General features: G+C 49.6%; 1 protein-coding gene across 1 annotated transcript in view; it reads right to left on the bottom strand.

Annotated features, from left to right (window-relative positions):
- The window catches only part of LOC119463558 (probable cytochrome P450 12c1, mitochondrial), a 97,052-nt gene that overhangs the window by 64,130 nt on the left and 12,208 nt on the right, over positions 1–20,714 (bottom strand). The window contains exon 2 of the mRNA XM_049655271.1: positions 2,473–2,674. Within this exon, the coding sequence (XP_049511228.1) occupies positions 2,473–2,674 (202 nt within the window). The remainder of the gene's footprint in view (positions 1–2,472; positions 2,675–20,714) is intronic.

Genomic DNA, 20,714 nt, shown 5'->3' with positions numbered 1-20,714 from the left:
GTCGTACAGCAGCAAATCTTTGAGGAACCTTTATTATGTACCTGGGAGTCTACTGATCGTGAAAATGGTGCCTCTTGATGACTGATCTACTCAAAATGCATGTCCAACTGATGAGATCTATAAGCTTTTGTATCAAATCAAACGATTTTGCATCAAATTCGGGACCTGAGTTCTTGCCTCACGCTGAACAAAAATGCATGGAGTCCTAGCGATAAACAGCTTCGCTGTCAGAGCCCGCGGCTGTCGTCTGTAGCAACGAAATGACACCTAAACTCGCATTGCTATTGGATGCGGAGCCACGTAATAATCGCGAACGGGAGTGGGCGAACGGGAAAACATGCTGCTGTTATATCGCGCCAGGCGTTGCGTGAGTAGAGAGGGCATCGCTGCGTCGGTGGCATGATGTATTGGCTCCGCAGGTTGTTGCTGCTTGCTGGCTCGGGCATTATGTGCTGCAATGGTACAACACTCGCAGTGCGAAACTTGAAAAACGACTGAGCGCCGCTCGATTGTACATACGAGTATATGATTTCGCCTTCACAACTCATAGTGCTTAGATGTCGTCGTATTTTTTTGAAAGTTTCTTAATTACGTATTAGTGCAGGCACGGTGCAACATACTTCTAGAAAATTACCTGACTGAGTGATAAAGCCATTGAAGATACAATAATCCCTGATCAGAAGCTTTCTCAACCAAACTGGTTTCCATCACCTTACGTGCTAAGGCGTCGTTATGTTTACAGAAACGAACTGTGTTGTCAAAACAAAGATTATGACTTTCACCTTGCTGCCAACTATAAGAGATGTTAATGTATAAAATAAGCAGACAGGTCACTGAGACGTGTCTGAGAATTCGCGTTTTGTTGTTTCCATGTCGAAGCGGGATATGCAAACTCACCGAGAAGTTCTGCGTCCTCAAAACCAAAATTCGCACGCAAGAAAAGGCGACGCCACATTGGCCACACCTTCGACGTCACTACAGTGATGTAGCTGCACGAGGAACATGCTGCTTTATACACTGCGTATTGGAAATGCTATACGGAGCTGCCGATAGCCGGTTACTTCATTTATTTTGTGGGCATGTAAGTTATGTAATAAAATAGAGGATATTGCGGTAGCGAAAAAAAAATGTCGCAGTTTCACCCGAAAGGTGAAGCATCAATTGCGATAGCAACTTAGTAGAGTAAGGATAGCAACTATACGGAGTAAGGATAGTACTTTTATCAGCTGTATAAACTTGGACATGCAGCAACACCAGCAACGCGCAGAAATGTTGTCGACGTAGTCGCCGTTTTGCCAGCGTTCGCACCGAACGCGCGTGGCGTTGGGGACTGTTGCCAGGGCCTCTGGGGGTGGCTCGGAGGTTTTTGACGAGATCAGAACGGGAAACTCGTCGAGCAGCGTCGGAAGTCTTTACCACCTTATCGACTCGCAACTATTTTATTGCGATAGCAATTATATGGACACTCCAAAGCAGATTTCTGCCGTCGGCGTCGCCGTCGCCGTCGCCGTGAGGTTCCGTATGACGTCAATGGAGATGAAATCGTTGCCGCGCGCGGAACGCTGTATGTGCAAGTGAAAGGGCGCGAGGGACGCGCGCTTTCACGGGGAGTGAACGCATGGCTGAGAACAAACGCGCGTTCTGCGCCGTGCTCCCTTAAGGGCTGCAGAAGTAGGCGTCTCTTTCTTCCTTTACAATCACCATATATGTAGAGCAAACGCGCCTTCTTCCAACGCGCGAAAGGCCGTGGGGGGAGGAGGGGGAGCGAAGGGAGACGTCGTTTAGCTGCGGCACCAAGTGCCTATTTATATCAGAGGCTCCGGCAACAGTCACCAACGCCGCACGCATTTTGTGCGAACGCGGGCAGAAGGAAGACGGCGTCGACAACAGTTCTGCGTGTGGCCGGTGCTGCGGCATGTCCAAGTTTATACAGCTGATAAATCTACTATCATCACTCCGTATAGCTCTCTACAAATTTGCTATCGCAATTGATGCTTCGCCTTTCAGGTGAAACTGCGACAACTTTTTTATATAAATACGCATTTAGTGCCGCAGCTAAACGTCGCCTCCCCTCCCTCCCGTCCCCCCACGGCCTTTCGCGTGACGGAAGAAGTCGCGTTTGCTCTCTCTCTATATATATGGTGATTGTAAAGGAGGGAAGAGACGCTTAATTCTGCAGCCCTTGAGGGAGCACGGCGCAGAACGCGCGTTTGTTCTCCGCCGTGCGTTCGCTCCCCGTGAAAGCGCGCGTCCCTCGCTCCCTTTCACTCGCACATACAGCGTCCGGCGCGCGGTGACGATTTCCTCGCCGTTGACGTCATACGGAACCTCACGGCGACGGCAACGACGACAGCCGACGGCAGAAATCCTCTTTGAGTGTCCATATAATTGCTATCGCAATAAAAATTACGCTAAGGTGCCTAATACGCATAGAATTATAATTACAAATGCGCAGTATGTAACGATACTTACGAGACTAGGTAATCCCCAGTACGTTGAAAACTCCTAATGGTGGGCGTTGCAAAGTAGCGATAGTAAGGAAATCCTGTCACCAGTTTGTCCATGTCAGAAAATAGTGTGACAATTCCGTTCATTATGCCAGCTGCGTCTGAGTCGGGTGGCAGCGGATTCTCGAGCAGTCCTAGTCTCTTGTCCAGAGAAACAAACATGGCGGCTGCAACACAAACGAAAGATGAATAAAATAGCACTTTGTCCGAACTGGCTGCTCTTTTCTTATCTACGAATATTATGTCTGGCACGCGACGCTTCTTCGTCCTGCTAGCGCTCCTACGGATTGCCGTAGTCCGCCTTTTACCAGCGAAGCTGTTTAAGCCAGCCGTAATTTGTGGTTAGTGGTCCGTATCAAGAAAATACCAAGAAATAAAGCTTTCTTGCCCAGGCGGGATTCGAACCAGCGTACCTCCGGTCTCAAAGCGAGCGTCGTAGCCACTAGGCTACACAGCCTCTTTTTTTCTTGATTTTACTAGGCTATAGCCTAGTAAAATCAACGCTTGCAGAACATGTATTTATGCGAACTATATGATTGCGTTCGAGCGTCGTCGTCTTCGTCCGCAGCTGGCGCGTTCGTACGCTCGCGGTCTGCGAGGTGAAGAGGTTTTGCGCGCTATGAGAGTGAGAGAGAGGCATTCCCGGAGCGGGTCTCCTGGAACGCGGTGTCGGTGTTTCAAGCTGCGCTACGCAACGCGTAGTGACGGCCGTAAGTCCGATACTCACGAAAAGAAATTATCATCATCATGAGTAATAAGATGAAAAGTTCGCGCGCACTTCCGGAAAATGCTGGGCTACGGTCGCCGAGCTTCGCTGTTTCAAGCGTTACGCGGCCGAGTGCCAGATTAAGTGTTTTTTTTTTTTTACCCTGTCCAGGAAGCATGCTTTTGTATTTACGTGCAGGAATTCCGTCTCTTGTGGTTTCAACTATCGCTGGCTATCCTAGTAGCAGTAAAATTCTGGCTATTAAATACTTGAATTATTTAGTGTCGATTGGCTCATCCCGGAAATCCTGAGCATGCAATTGATCCCGTAACCCATACCTGCGTTGAAGCTGTTTGTGTACTGGGTGCAAAATGCCACTGTGCTGCCCCAAATACTCCTGGTGAAAATTTTAAATGCGCAACCTTTTCTATGCATATCCACTCAACGAGGAAACCTGTCCGTCCGTTCATCTGTTACATAAGACGAATCGCTATAAAGATATTAAGGTATAAAAAATCGCAGTTTAGCCCGAAAGGCGAAGCATCGATTGCGATAGCAAATTAATGGACAGCTATACGAAGTGAGGATAGTAGTTTTATCGGCCGTAAAAACTTGTAAACATAGGCGTACGAACCAAATAAACAAGCATGGTGTCACGCGCACACAAGCAAACATGAGCACATCTCACTCAATGACCGCGGAAACTCGCTGTCAAAACGCCGGAGTGAGGAAGCATGGCAGCAGCAGCCAGCAAATCGACCTTCGTGCTTCGGGTCGCATAACGCGAACTAAGCCGCGAAAACACAGTGCACGCTGGACTGTGTTACCGAAGCAGATGGATTTCACGATACTACGGCTCTGGCGGGCGCGCCTGGCCGCCGGGACCACCACGAGTACGGCGACGACAACGGTAGAAATGCGCCTGGAGTATCCATATAATTGCTATCGCAATAATAAATTCGTCAAAGAGAAACGTTGGCGGTGGTGAGTTTCGAACGTACGACCCCATGATCAGAAGCCGTGCGTATTACCCACTGAGATAAACACCCGTTCTTGCAAAGGTGAATATATCTGAACCACATGAATGTGTTTTACCGGTGGTACAAAACAAATGTCAAAGGAGAACCTCATCTATGCAGGCTTTGTTGAAAGATTTGGTGATGGTGAAATGATGGCCATCTCTAGGACCACATGTAGAGCCCACTTGGGGCATTGTACACATCAGCAAAATTCCCATTTTGCGAAAACTTAATGCCAGACACGCCACATCCCCAGTGCGTTTCGGTGCGTCGCGGGATGCGCCTTCCTTTGGAGCGTTCCTTAACGCGTCGAAACACCACCGGTCTCTGAGAGTTCATGCGCTTCACGTCGCGCAACACAGACATGCCCTATTTTATTTATTGGCCATCATATAATGAAAACGTACCGCGGCGTAGCCCCAATACTGCATAAAATGGGGCCATTTCTACGGAAATAGGCAAACATATGTTGACAGCACACCCATCCCAATTTCTTATATTTGATTATTGTGATATCAATTAGGTTCCGTATAAAGTCCAAGGGTGATAAAATCGTCGGCGCGTGTCGTATGCTGTATGTGCGAGTGAAAGCGCGCGAGGGACGCGCGCTTTCACGGAGGGCAAACGCACGGCAGAGAGCAAACGCGACCGTCGCGCGAAAGCCCGTGGGGAGATGGGAGGGAGGGAATGAGGAGGGGCGTCGTTGTGCTGTGGCACCAACGGCGCAAGGGGAACTGGCGACTCAGTCTTGCACGCGAAAGGAGGAAAGCGGGAAGGCGGCGCGGGAGGGAGGGGGGGGGGCGCCTCCTACTCTGGCCGCAACTGCGTTCTTCTACTTTGCTCGGCTGCGGCGGTCGCCCGCACCGTACCTTGAAAGCGATCTGCAGATGACTCATAACTTTGTATGCGCTGTGCTACTGCCGCTCAGTTTCCGTTGAAGCTATAGACCGCACGCTCATTCGCTCGCTGCTGCTGCTGCGCTTGCTCACGCCCGCGTTTTGACAGCGGTTGTCTGCGGTCGTCGAGGAGGATCTATTCATGTTTGCTTGTACGCGCGGACACCATGCTTGTGAATTCAGTTAGTAAGCGAATGTGTCCAAGTTTATACAGCCGATAAAACTACTATCCTTACTCTGTATGGCTTTCTACTAATTTTGTATCGCAATTAATGCTTCCCCTTTCAGGCGAAACATCGACTTTTTTTTACTTTTTAATGTCACCTGCATTGAAATCTGAAAACTACTTTGGTTTCGAGCTTCGTGTCACTAGTACTGATAAATATCAGTAAAGTAGTCAATGAGTTGATAAGGAGTGATGAGGGGTTATGTGGGGCTCACCACCGTTGATGATGGTTTGACGCGGATGGACAATGTGCTAAAGAGGTATAAGCACTTATAAGGGTCGGAACAATTCTGATCAGGTTAATAAGCACCGATGAGGCCTGATAAGGGTGAACCAAGTCCAAAAAGGTTGATAAGAGTCGATAAGCATTGATAAATATCGGATCAAGTCTGATAAGGTTGATAACAATCGATAAGGTTCATAACGACCGACAAGGGTTGATAAGGGTTTATGCTGGTCGGATCAGGTTTCATAGCATTGATCATGACACCGTGCTGCGTGGAGATGTGCAAGTGGCACTACGCTATGCACATTTAACAACTTTCATAGGAATTTACACGTGAATTTTTTTATTCGCCATCGTGAAGGTGTTACGGCTGCAGATCCGTAGATGCAGCGCCAGACGTTAACTTTTGGGGAAAGATCTGCGTGCACAATGACCGAGCTATAATTTTCTTGAGGGCGTTTGCCGCTGTAAAAAAGTAAGAGCTTTTGGCATGCTTTATTTTATTTATTGGGCATCATATAATGAAAACTTACCGGGCGTAGCCCCAACACTGCGTAAAATGGAGCCATTTCTACGGCAATAGGCAAACGTATGCTGACTGCACACCCATCCCAGTTTCTGATATTTTGTTTTACTTCTTAAGGTCACTTGCATTAAAACCTGAAAACTACTTTGGTTTCGTGCTCCATGTCACTAGTGCTGATAAATATAAGTAAAGCTCAAATACACATCGCTGTCCCGCAAGAAATAAATGATGGACTGATGCGGAAGGGTAACAAAACTTTGCACTATGTAGGCCTGATCAAAGACTGTTTTCATATATATCATGTAGTTTTCAATGGGACGAAATCCTGCCGTACGTAACGTTTGCGTACAACACTGCCACGTAGGCAACTACACGATTCACGCCGTTTCGCCTCGTTTATGGACGAGATGTTCAAACTATGCTCGACGCCATGATTCCATATGACGACATCGATCAGCTCGACCAGTTAGCTCCTGACGTCGAGGAGTACATTCAGCGTGCCGAGGAAGCACGTCAACTGGCCCCTGTGCACATAAGACAGCAGCAGTGTACAGATGCAATAAGGTACAATCTTCAACATCGACAAGTTACCTATGAGCCCGGTGACCAAGTTTGGGTTTGGACCCCCATTAGACGGCGAGGCCTCAGCGAGAAACTCCTGAGCAAGTACTTGAGACCGTACACAGTATTAAGGCGTCATAGCGACGTGAACTATGAAGTGATTCAAGACGGATACCTGTCATCGCCCAAGCGCCGATTACCACGCGCAGAGATTGTACATGTCGTCCGCCTCAAGCCTTATTTCATACGGTGATGTTCGTATAGTTTAGTGGTGAACAAACTTTTTTTTTTTGCTGTAGTCGCTTCGTCCTCCGAGGAACTGCGAAGCAATGTTTTTTGTGTTCCCGACCACAGAACGCATTTTTCGCCTCGTGTTCATGCATGTCCGCATGTGGGCTAGCGCGCTTCCATTTTTTTGTGTGTGTCTTACCTAATTTGTGTACTATCCGTGTACGTCTTGTGTTTGAGCATCGAGTCGATGCTTCATTGGGAGGGGGAATAATGCCACCTGGTGTTTTGAGCCAGCAAACAATCATTGCGTGCCCAACAGGAACGCAGAAGAAGACGACGAAGTCGAAGATCCCGCGCCAGCTGGAGAACCATCCCTTCGTGTCTGGCATTCCTCGGGTCTGGCTGCTGGTACTGTTGACTGCTCTTTCCTTAGCGCGTGACAATATTAAAAAGTAATACATAATGCTTCAATGTCAAGACAGCAGATTGAAGAAATCTAAAAGACAGTCGCACATGAACGCAAGATGAACCTCATCTACAAAGGCAAAGGCGATAATGACACGGCAAGCTCGTACAGGCCACTTACAGTAAAATCGGGGATATAAAGAATGGCAATGCATGTCATAATATTAGAACTATCGAAGTGGGTGGAGAAAATTATTTACGAGTCGAGGGAACTTCAGAAAGGATTCAAATCTGGCCGACTCTTAGAGGATAATATGTTTCTACTAACTCAGTGCATAGAGATTTCAGTAGCTCCGAATAGTCTTTAAGGTTAGAATTTCTAGATAGTACATCAGATTACGACAACTGTCACGAAGAATTGTTATGGGATATCCTTAAGCACGAATGCTTTGATGACAATTTTCTGGAGCTGCTGAGGGAGATATACCTGTGTGTGCCATCTAGCGTTATCCAAGCCATTCAAGAAAAAAAAGTGTTCATAGAACACGCCGCAAGATTCAACTATAAGACATACAGTGTTCGGTCGTCAGCGTTCGCACAACCGACTTCAAATTGTATGGGAAGGTCGACAGTGATATCAAGAGTGGAATTTCATCAAGGACTGAAGCAAGGATGTCCTGTGTCTCCATTGTTGTTCACGTTTTGTGTTAAGGGCATGAAAACGACTGCTGAATCGGGCTTGATATATCTTGCATTCGACAAGCGCAAAGTTTGCAACATAGGTTCCTTGAGTGATGTATGCGACGACGTAGTGCTACTAGCGGACAATGCAAGCAATTTACAGACGCGAATATATGTGTCAATCTAGCGACAAATCCAGTGCTTTCAATTAAAATGCACAGAGAAATCGGGAATTATGGTCTTTAACGAAGAGACGAGTATTTCATCATCATCATCATCATCATCATCATCATCAGCCTATATTGACACGTATACATGTTTGTCTTTCACCGGTGGCCACTTTCCACCGGCTAACAAATGTTAAACGTTATCGCTCGGCGCAGGACGCGCCTGTATCGGAAGTTTCTAGAACGTTATCGATGATTCTTTCCATTGCCTGTTTTCACCGACGCTTCTGTTATCTGATTGCATGACTGACGCGAATTGTCTAGAACTTTCTGGAAGACACGCGGGCATCAGGAATTAATCTAGAACTTTCGATGACTCAGGTATAAAAGCCGACGCGTTTCGCCGCTGATCAGATTTTCGACGATCGCCGACTGTGTTCGCCGCTATCGTTGTGCTTTGAGTGTACCTTGATTTTGTGGGCACAGGTTCGCCCAATAAACTACCAGTTTCGTCGTACACAGTTTTACGACTGTTTTCTTCAGCGTCACTACTACGTGACATCTGGTGGAGGTGCTAGTGCGTTCATGCAGCGAACGCCCCCGCAAAGCCGCGATCCAAGCCCGAAACCGGAGGACAACGCCAACGTCACCAAGGACCAGCGAGCTAGCCGTAGGCAGCAAGGACTTCTGCCGGAGTACGGACTTCTTCCCGAGAAGACCACAGCGATCAAGGCCAAGTCAACGACCTCAATGGCAGCCCCAGCGTCCCCCATCCTGCTGCAACAACCTCGGGAGCCCCCGACCTTCCATGGATCATTGGCTGAAGACCCTGAAACCTGGCTGGAGACATACGAGCGGACCGCGACGTTCAACAAATGGAGCGACGACGACAAGTTACGCCATGTCTATTTTTCGTTGGATGACGCTGCTCGAACCTGGTTTGAGAACAGAGAGACCACCCTGGCTACGTGGGACCTCTTTCGTGAAAACTTCGTGAGGACCTTCACGAGTGTCGTACGAAAAGAGAGGGCAGAGGTTCTCTTAGAAACCAGAGTGCAATTGCCGAACGAGAACATCGCGATCTTCACGGAGGAGATGACTCGCCTCTTCCGCCACGCCGACCCCAACATGTCTGAAGAAAAGAAAGTTCGGTTCTTGATGCGGGGTGTCAAAGACCAACTATTCGCCGGATTGATGCGCTACCCGCCCAAGACTGTCGCCGAATTTCTTTCCGAGGCTACAACGATCGAGAAGACGCTTGAAATGCGCGTCAGGCAATACAACCGCCGTGCCCTGACCAACTACGCCGACGCTCAAGCGCTAGGCGCCGACGACCTGCGCGAGACCATCAGAGCGGTCGTTCGCGAAGAGCTGCATAAGCTCTTTCCCAGGTCGCAGCCTCACGTGGCATCTATCGCCGACGTCGTCAAAGACGAAGTTCAGCGCTCACTTGGAGTTCCCGATGTGCAGCCACAATCGCCGCAACCCCAGCCGGAAGCGCTGACCTACGCCGCCGTCGCCCGTTGTCAAGGCCCCCCTCCGCGCTCGCGCCAGGGCCCCGTAACGCCGCAGTTCCGTCGTCCACCGCCGCCGCCACCAACACGCCCGCCCGTCGCCCAGCGCAGCTACCAGAGGAAGACGGACATTTGGCGCGCCCCCGACCACCGCCCGCTCTGCTATCACTGCGGGGAAGCCGGACATGTCTACCGTCGATGCCCATACCGCGAGATGGGCCTACGAGGGTTCCCCGTCAACGCGCCGCGTCCCGATCGAGGTGAACGACCGCGCGACATCGCCGACTACCTCGCCGGAGCCCAGTGGCAACCACGACCATCCTCACGCTCGCCGTCACCAGGCCGCTACATCTCGCCGCATCGCCGTCAGTACAACGGTCCCACCCGGGGCCGATCTCCCAGCCCTTACCCGGGAAACTAAAGGCAGCAACCGATGGAGGTGCGGTTGCTGTACGACGCAATGCCAAAGATCCTCCGACGCCGCCGACGACGACGATTCACGATTCATCACGACGAGATATCAGCACGCCGCCTAGCAGCAGCCTTGACAACACTTCGCCGCCGAAAGAAGACCTTCCGACGCGACGTAGCAGCAGCAGAGCAAGCCGACGCGGACGTGATCCGACGCCACGAATTAACCGCAACGCCAGACGCCGGTCTACCGATCTAGACGTGCTCATCGATGGCCATAACGTCACCGCTCTCGTCGACACTGGAGCCGACTATTCCGTCTTCAGTGGCCCGTTCGCCGCCAAGTTGAAGAAGGTGAAAACAGCCTGGCAAGGACCCGATGTCCGGACAGCGGGAGGCCACCTAATAACGCCGACTGGAATCTGCACAGCGCGAGTCACGGTAAACAACCGCACTTACCCGGCGAGCTTCGTAATCCTGCAGCACTGCTCCAGGGATGTCATCCTAGGCATGGACTTTCTAAATCAACACGGTGCAGTCATCGACTTAAGGTCCAGGTCGATAACGCTTTCAACGCACAACGCGATACCACCGGATACAAGCATAAGTTACCATGCCTTGAATGTGCTTGAAGAACAAGTCACCGTTCCGCCTCGCTCCAGCGTAATGATTTCCGTCGGTACCGTAGTGCCTGCAGACATGGAGGGCGTCATCGAGGGCGATCATCACTTACTGCTCGACCGTGAAATTTGCGTCGCTAGAGGCATAGCTGAGCTACGTGCAGGGAAAGCAAGGGTGATGCTCACGAACTTCAGCCCCGAATACAAGCACATTAACAAAGGCACCACGGTCGCCTACATCGACGAAATAGTACAAGCCAGCAGTGCGTTCGCCTTCACGGATTCCAGTGCACTTGCAACGACGACAATAGTACCTCAACCAACTTTCGACGTCAATCAGAACCTTCCCAGGCACAAGAAAGAACAACTAAAGGCTCTGCTCCTGCAATACGAGGACTGCTTCTCGTCGTCGTCAAAAGTTCGACAAACCCCTGTCGCCAAGCACCGCATCATAACCGACGAAAATGTCCGGCCACTCCGTCAGAGCCCGTACCGAGTTTCGGCGCGCGAACGCGAGGCCATAAGGCAACAAGTCGACGAAATGCTACGCGACGACATCATCCAGCCGTCCAAGAGTCCGTGGGCGTCCCCCGTGGTGTTAGTGAAGAAGAAGGATGGAACCCTACGTTTCTGCGTCGATTATCGTCGCCTCAACAAAATCACGAAGAAGGACGTATACCCCCTCCCACGGATTGACGACGCCTTGGATCGACTCTACAACGCAAAGTATTTTTCGTCGATGGACCTCAAAACCGGCTACTGGCAAATCGAAGTCGACGAGAGGGACCGGGAGAAGACTGCGTTTATAACACCAGACGGACTGTTCGAGTTCAAGGTCATGCCGTTTGGTCTTTGCTCGGCGCCTGCCACTTTCCAACGTGTCATGGATACAGTACTGGCAGGCTTGAAGTGGCAGACTTGCCTCGTCTATTTGGACGACGTCGTTGTGTTTGCCTCAAGCTTCGAGGAACACCTCCGGCGCCTTGAAACAGTTCTTCAAGCAATCAAGACCTCCGGACTCACGTTGAAGCCAGAAAAGTGCCGCTTCGCATACGAGGAGCTCTTGTTTTTGGGCCACGTCATCAACAAGTCTGGAGTGCGCCCCGACCCTCAGAAAACTGCGGCCATCTCCAACTTTCCTGCGCCCGCTGACAAGAAGGCAGTGCGTAGATTTCTTGGACTGTGCGCCTATTACAGGCGCTTCGTCAAGAATTTTTCACGGATCGCTGAGCCACTGACGTATCTCACGAAGGCCGACGTCGAGTTCAAGTGGGAGACGCCGCAAGTCGAAGCATTTGAAGAACTGAAGCGACGCCTGCAATCGCCGCCAATACTTGCGCACTTCGACGAAAATGCCGATACCGAAGTCCACACCGACGCAAGCAGCGTAGGACTCGGCGCCGTGCTTGTGCAGAGGACTGACGGACTAGAAAGGGTTGTAAGTTACGCTAGCCGGTCGCTATCGAAGGCGGAAGCAAATTATTCCACAACAGAAAAGGAGTGCCTCGCCATCATCTGGGCAACATCTAAGTTTCGCCCCTACCTCTATGGCAGGCCCTTTAAAGTTGTAAGCGACCACCACGCCTTGTGTTGGCTAGCTAACTTGAAGGATCCTTCAGGTCGCCTCGCACGATGGAGCCTGAGACTTCAAGCATTCGACATCATCGTCGTTTACAAATCCGGGCGAAAGCACGCTGACGCCGATTGTTTGTCTCGCGCCCCCGTCGAACCGCCGCCACAAGACGACCAGGATGACGACACTTTCTTGGGACCCATCAGTGCCGACGAATTCGCCGAACAACAGCGAGCCGACCCGGAACTAAGGAGCCTTGTAGACTACCTGGAAGGCAAGACCGTCATTGTGCCGAAGGCGTTCAGGCGAGGATTGGCGTCGTTTTTCTTGCAAAACGACATTCCCCTAAAGAAGAACTTCTCGCCTCTCCGAGCCAACTACCTCCTCGTGGTACCCTCAGCATTGCGTCCAGAGGTTCTGCAAGCTCTCCATGACGATCCAACGGCTGGACATCTCGGTTTTTCCCGCACTCTCGCGAGGCTACAAGAGAAATACTACTGGCCTCGCCTCTCTGCTGACGTCGCCCATTACGTAAGGACATGCCGAGACTGTCAGCGACGCAAAACACCGCCGACAAGGCCAGCCGGGCTTCTACAGCCGATCGAGCCACCTCGCCGACCGTTCCAGCAGATCGGGATGGACTTACTGGGGCCTTTTCCGACGTCGACGTCCGGGAATAAATGGATCATCGTAGCTACGGACTACCTCACCCACTACGCCGAAACAAAAGCCTTGCCCAAAGGCAGTGCCGACGAGGTAGCCCGATTCTTCGTTGAGAACATCCTCCTGCGTCACGGTGCCCCGGAAGTCGTCATCACCGACAGAGGTACGGCCTTCACGGCTGAACTAACTCAAGCCATTCTGCGATACAGCCAGACAAGCCATCACCGCACCACCGCCTACCACCCGCAGACGAATGGCCTCACCGAGCGCCTAAATAAGACCATCGCCGACATGCTGGCAATGTACGTCGACGTCGAACACAAGACGTGGGATGCCATCCTTCCGTACGTAACCTTCGCATACAACACGGCCGTGCAAGAAACGACGCACATGGCGCCGTTCAACCTGGTCTACGGAAGGAACCCGGTAACGACACTTGACGCCATGCTACCGGCCGTCGCAGACGAAGAAAATCTCGACGTTGCCACCTATTTGCAGCGTGCCGAAGAAGGTCGACAGCTCGCCCGCCTGCGCATCAAGAACCAGCAGAGAACCGACAGCCGACACTACAATCTTCGACGACGCTACGTCGAGTACCAGCCCGGAGACCGTGTTTGGGTCTGGACTCCGATACGCCGACGAGGACTTAGCGAGAAACTCTTACGTCGCTATTTCGGACCATATAAGATCATCCGACGTATTGGCGCACTGGACTATGAGGTCGTGCCAGACGGCATTTCGCAATCACAACGGCGCCGCGCACGACCCGAAGTCATCCTTGTGGTGCGTCTTAAGCCTTTCTACGCCCGCTGACGAACTTAGGTACTTTGTTACTTTATTTTTTTTTCTTTATTACGCGTGGTTTTGTTTACGCTTCCACATTTGTTTGTAGCATCGGGACGATGCTTTTTAAGGGGAGGGTATTGACACGTATACATGTTTGTCTTTCACCGGTGGCCACTTTCCACCGGCTAACAAATGTTAAACGTTATCGCTCGGCGCAGGACGCGCCTGTATCGGAAGTTTCTAGAACGTTATCGATGATTCTTTCCATTGCCTGTTTTCACCGACGCTTCTGTTATCTGATTGCATGACTGACGCGAATTGTCTAGAACTTTCTGGAAGACACGCGGGCATCAGGAATTAATCTAGAACCTTCGATGACTCAGGTATAAAAGCCGACGCGTTTCGCCGCTGATCAGATTTTCGACGATCGCCGACTGTGTTCGCCGCTATCGTTGTGCTTTGAGTGTACCTTGATTTTGTGGGCACAGGTTCGCCCAATAAACTACCAGTTTCGTCGTACACAGTTTTACGACTGTTTTCTTCAGCGTCACTACTACGTGACAATATTTTATGTCCGCTGCAGGACGAAGGCCTCTCCCTGCGATCTCCAGTTACCCCTCTCTTGCGCTAGCGTATTCCAACTTGCGCCTGCAAATTTCCTAACTTCATCATCCCATCAGGTTTTCTGCCGACCTCGACTGCGCTTCCCTTCTCTTGGTATCCATTCTGTAACCCTAATGGTCCACCGGTTATCCATCCTACGCATTACATGGCCTGCCCAGCTCCATTTCTTCCGCTTAATATCAACTAGAATATCGGCTATCCCCGTTTGTTCTGTGATCCACACCGCTCTCTTCCTGTCTCTTAACGTTAGTCCTAAGATTTTTCATTCCATCGCTCTTTGTGCGGTCCTTAACTTGTTCTCGAGCTTCTTTGTTAACCTCCAAGTTTCTGCCCCATATGTTAGCACCGGTAGAATGCAATGATTGTACACTTTTCTTTTCAACGACAGTGGTAAGCTCCCAGTCAGGATTTGGTAATGCCTGCCGTATGCACTCCAACCTAATTTTATTCTTCTGTAAATTTCGTTCTCGTGATCAGGGTCCCCTGTGAGTAATTGACCTAGATAAACATACTACTTTACAGACTCTAGAGGCTGACTGACGATCCTGAATTCTTGTTCCCTTGCCAGGCTATTGAATATTATCTTTGTCTTCTGCATATTCATCTTTAACCCAATTACACTTTCTCGATTAAGGTCCTCGATCATTTGCTGTAATTCGTCTCCATTGTTGCTGAATAGGACAATGTCATCTGCAAACAGCAGGTTGCTGAGATATTCGCCGTTGATCCTCACTCCTAAGCCTTCCCAGTCTAAGAGCTTGAATACTTCTTCTAAGCATACCAGCGTGGTTGCTCAGTGGCTATGGTGTTGGGCTGCTGAGCACGAGGGCGCGGGATCGAATCCCGGCCTCGGCGGCCGCATTTCGATGGGGGCGAAATGCGAAAACACCCGTGTACTTAGATTTAGGTGCACGTTAAAGAACCCCAGGTGGTCCAAATTTCCGGAGTCCCCCACTACGGCGTGCCTCATAATCAGAACTGGTTTTGGCACGTAAAACCCCACAATTTTTTTTAACTTCTTCTAAGCATGCAGTGAACAGCATTGGAGAGATTGTGTCTCCTTGCCTGACCCCTTTCTTGATAGGTAACTTTCTACTTTTCTTGTGGAGAACCAAGGTAGCTGTGGAATCCTTGTAGATGTTTGCTAAGATATTCACGTATGCCTCCTGTAATGCTTGATTACGCAATGCCCCTATGACTGCTGGTATCTCTACTGAATCAAATGCCTTTTCATAATCTATGAAAGCCATGTAGAGAGGTTGATTGTACTCCGCAGATTTCTCGATTACCTGATTTATGACATGGATATGATCCGTCGTAGAATATCCCTTCCTGAAGCCAGCCTGTTCTCTTGGTTGGCTGAAGCCAAGTGTTGCCCTGATTCTATTGGAAATTATCTTGGTGAATATTTTATACGATACTGAAAGCAAGCTAATGGGTCTATAATTCTTCAGTTCTTGAACGTCTCCCTTCTTATGGATTGGTATAATGTTGGCGTTCTTCCAGCTCTCTGGTACACATGAAGTTGTGAGGCATTGCGTATAAAGGGCCGCAAGCTTTTCAAGCATGATATCTCCTCCATCTTTGATTAAATCTACTGTTATTCCATCTTCTCCAGCAGCTTTTCCCCTGGTCATGTCTTTCAAGGCCCTTCTCACTTCAGCGCTAGTTATAGAAGGAGCCTCTGTATCCGGTTCATCACTATTTTGAATGAAAGTAGCTTGGCTGTTTTGGGCACTGTACAGGTCAGTATAGAATTCTTCCGCTGCTTTTACTATGTCATCGAAATTGCTGATGATATTACCATGCTTATCTTTCAGTGCATACATCTTGCCTCGTCCCATGCCAAGCTTTCTTCTTACTGGTTTAATGCTGCGTCCATATTTTACGGCTTCCTCAATCTTTCCAACGTTATAATTTCGAATATTCCTTACTTTTTTCTTGTTGATTAATTTTGACAGTTCAGCGAATTCTATCTGATCTCTTGAGTTAGACATTTTCATCTTCTGTCGTTTCTTTATTAGGTCCTTTGTTTCTTGGGAGAGCTTACCTACTGGTTGCCTTGGTGCCCTACCTCCCACTTCAATTGCTGCTTCTGAGATCAACCTAGTTACGGTTTCATTCATTACCTCTACGTTGTCTTTATCTTCCTTTTCTAAAGCTGCATATTAGTTTGCAAGCACCAGCCTGAATTGGTCTGCTTTTACCCTTACTGCCTCTAGGTTGGCCTGTTTCCTCTTGACTAATTTCACTCTATATCTCTTCAAATTGAGAGAAATCCTAGACCTCACTATCCTATGGTCACTGCACCTTAACCTTACCTAACACTTCTACATCCTGCACTATGCTTGGATCGGCAGAGAGTATGAAATCTATTTCATTCCTTGTTTCTCCATTAGGGCTTTTCCAGGTCCACTTCCTGTTGCTGCGCTTCCTGAGGAAGGTTTTCATTATTCGGAGCCTATTCCTTTCCGCGAATTCTACTAATATCTCTCCTCTTGCATTCCTAGAATCGATGCCATAGTTGCCAATTGCTTGCTCACCAACCTGCTTTTCCCCCACTTTTGCATTGAAGTCGCCCATGACTAAAGTATACTGAGTTTGCACCTTTCTCATTGCTAGTCCAACATCTTCATAAAACTGTTGTATTTCTTCATCATCGTGACTAGAGGTTGGGGCATAGGCTTGTACTACCTTCATTTTGTACCTCCTATTCAGCTTTATTACGACGACTGCTACCCTCTCATTAATGCTGTAGAATTCATCAATGTTGCCCGCTACGTTGTTATGCACTAGAAATCCTACCCCGGATCCTTTCTTATCTGGAAGACCTCTGTAGCAGAGTACGTGGCCGTTAGTCAGCACTGTGTAAGCCTCGCCAGTTCTTCTAACCTCACTAAGGCCAATAATATCCCAGGAAATGCCTGATAATTCTTCAAATAGTCCTGCTAAGCTATCCTCACTCGAGAGGGTGCGCGTGTTGAACGTTGCCAGGTTCAGTTTCCATTGGCGGCCTGTCTTGACCCAGAGATTCTTAGCACTCTCTGCCGCGTAGCAGGTCTGACCGCCACATTGGTCAGGTGCTCCGCAGCCACTGGGAACTGAGGGCCATGGGTTAATTGTCGGAGTCATGAGGGAGGTAGTGGCCGAATACTGCACCAGGGAGGCCAATTCCTGTTCTGGTGAGGGAGTTACTTTGATGAAGCTTAGTGGGCCTTCCTAGTTTGGTTGCACCTGAACTAGTATAGCCCCACTAGCTCTCGGCGATATATATATATATATATTCTTGCCGGTGTCAGGCACCACTCCATGCCTGAAAATGTGGTGGACTGGAGTAGGATTCGAACTTACGACCTTCAGATTTGAAGCCGGGTATTCTACTTCTGCTCCACGCCACGGAGTAATTACGTGGTATCAATTCAACAGCAACTCATATCCATACTCAAGCAATATAAATACCTTGGCGTATACATAAACGAAGTAAAGCTTACTCAAGACCCCACCGGCGATAATCTGGAAATAAAATGTCACAGTTTCGCCCTAAGGGCGAAGCAATGAATGCGATAGCAACACAGCAATGTCATACGAAGTAAGGGGAGCGGCTTTGGTAGCAATATGAATTGTAGTAAACATGAGCGGATTAAGTAAGCAGGTGTGCTGCGGCGTAAGTAGGCCGACATGAAGAGAGACTCGATGACCACGAGAAGGCGCGTGTGAAACGGTGGTGTTGATGAGAAGCGCTTCCCGTGGGCAGCGCGCGCGAAGGGACACACCTGTAGCGCTGCAATGCCGATCCGGGGAGCATTACATGTGTAGCGTGCGTTGGAAAATGTGGCCCGACTATTACAAACTGAATGAACAAGCGTTGAGTGAGCGCGCACAAACAAACATGAATAGATCACACTGAATGACTGCAGACAACGACTGTCAAAACGCTGGCAGCAAGCCCATACGCTGCAGCGGGCGAAGGTACGTGCGGTCTATCGCTTCAACAGAAACTGAGCGGTGAATGCACAGTGCATAAAGATCAGAGCCGTGTGGAGATAAGAGACGGTGCGGTCGAGCGACGAGCGCGGTTGTTGGCAGAGAAGTGCCCCCCCCCCCCCCCACCGCTCCCTCCGGCGCTGGCTTTCCGCTTCCTTGCTTGCGCGTGGGAGATTGAGTGCGTTCGCTCTCCGTGACAGCGCGCGTCCCCGCACGCTTCCGCTCGGGCATACGGCGCGCGGCGAAGATTTTATCTATACGGAACCTCACGGCGACGGCGACGCCGACGGTAGAAATCCGGTTGAAGTGTCCATATAATTGCTATCGCAATAAAAGGGAAGGGGAATGCAGCAATAACGAAACATAGAGCACTTTGCTTTTACAATAAATATTAGGTGGTGCATGAAATCTGGAAAGGCTGGCGTTCTTCAAATAAAAAAAGGCGGAAGCTTGCACTAGACCGCGCAAAGCTTAAGTCACAGCGAAGTTGGCCTATTTGCCGACACCGCGTTGCACCGCGTTGCAACGCCTACAACACGTTCCAGCAGACCCGCTCCGTGAATGCGTGTCTCTCTCTCTCTCTAGGACTTACGGCCGTCACTGCGCTTGCAACACCGACACAGCGTTCCACCGTGTTGAAATACCGACCACGCGTTCCAGCAGACCCGCTCCGTGAATGCGTCTCTCTCTCTCTCTCTCGCTCTCATTTTCTTTATATCTCTTCCGAACATAGCGCGTAAAACCTCTTCTTCAGCTCGCAGAGCATTAGCCCGAGCGCGTGCGCACGCGCCAGCTGTGGACGAAGACGACGACGCTCGAACGCAATCATATGGTTCGTATAAATGCATGTTCTGCAAGTGTGGCTGCAGACGTTGATGCTTGCCCGTGCTATAGAGGACTTTCGCGAGTCTGATTTCATTTCTCGAAATGGAAAAAGTGCAAAAGTGTGTACCTGATTGGGTTCCCCGTCTGGAATGTTTGTTACATATGAAACAGCTGTAAAATTATGACGTTGTCATTACGTGGTTGACTATTATACCAATGCAATAAAGAAAAAAAGCTGTATAGACTAGTGGTTAAGACGCTCGCCTTGGGACCGTGGGTACGCGGGTTTGAATCCCACCTGGCCAAGAAAGTTTATCTTCTTTTATTTATTTCTTCATTGCTGATGATGATAGTTTATTTATATGAACCACAAATTACGGCTGGCTTAAATAGCCTAAATATTTTGCCAGTCAGTACTTGTTCAGTGGTATTGGTGTCTCTGTGTGCCCCTGTATGATTCATGCTGTCTGAGTATAGCTCTGGAAAGGAGCAGTGTTCCAGCGCTTACGTTTGCAAATACCATTTTCTGCTTAAAATGGGGTATTTAGTTAGGGTTGGAGGTTAGCCAAAGAATGGTACGCCGGTTAGCTTTGAGGGCCCACAGTAAAACCACAAATGAGGCATTGCAGTGTGACGTGGGTGGGGCCTATCCGGAGTTCAGAGAAGCGCAGAGCAAAATCATTTTGATGAATGGTTCAGGTACAAATTGTATCGGGCCTGGAAACCAGGGTCCTCAAACTTAGAATAATGCTGTATAAGCCTGGCAGCCGGGAGGCTGATATAAAGGCGTAATAAAGCTCCAATGAAGCCATCGTTACTCTTTACTTCAAGCTTGGCAGTTGTCTGCGTCGGCACGCTATGTTGAATGACAAATAAATGGGTGGTCAAAGTGTACAAGTATGTGTACCTGAAAAGCATGGACACATGGAGAAAGAGGAGTAGAATGTAGCCACCCAAGTACAGGGTAATATAAAATGTAAATAAACAAGGACTGATCAAAAAAGTCGTACGTTCGCTCGAAAGGTGAGGCATCGTTTGGGATAGCAAATTAGCAGAGAGCCATACGAAGTAGGATAGTACTTTTATCGGCCACATCAACATGTAAACATTCGCTTGCTAACTAAATTAACAAGCATGGTGTCAGCGCGCACAGCACACATGAACACATCACACTCGATGACCACGCAAACGCGCTGTGAAAACGCTGTAGTAAGCGGCAGCCGCAGCGAGCGAGTTTTCCTTCGTCCCGCCGCTCGCATCAAAGCGAACTAGGCCGCGAAAACACAGCGCAGGGAGGAAGGACTCTGGCCCCGCCGGTGGGCTCGGCCACTGTTCAGCAGGCGTGACCACTAATCCACTGCTCTTCGTCATGCAGGTTATCCGTCAAGCCATAGCTCTGCTATACCTTCCTGTGCTGCCGGGATCAACGCCGTGCGCATCACCGGTGCGCGCGCAACCATTCCGTGGATCTGCCCAGATGTCGTCATGTGGGTCTTGACTGGACAGTACTCAAACTACAACGTGGCTAGCTACGCCACCTTTTCATCATTGGTCCTCGATACA

This window comes from Dermacentor silvarum, chromosome 9 (assembly GCF_013339745.2).
Source record: "Dermacentor silvarum isolate Dsil-2018 chromosome 9, BIME_Dsil_1.4, whole genome shotgun sequence".
In the NCBI taxonomy this organism is placed as follows: domain Eukaryota; kingdom Metazoa; phylum Arthropoda; class Arachnida; order Ixodida; family Ixodidae; genus Dermacentor; species Dermacentor silvarum.
Note: the sequence above shows the minus strand (reverse complement) of the source record. Positions and strands in the feature narration are given on the sequence as shown.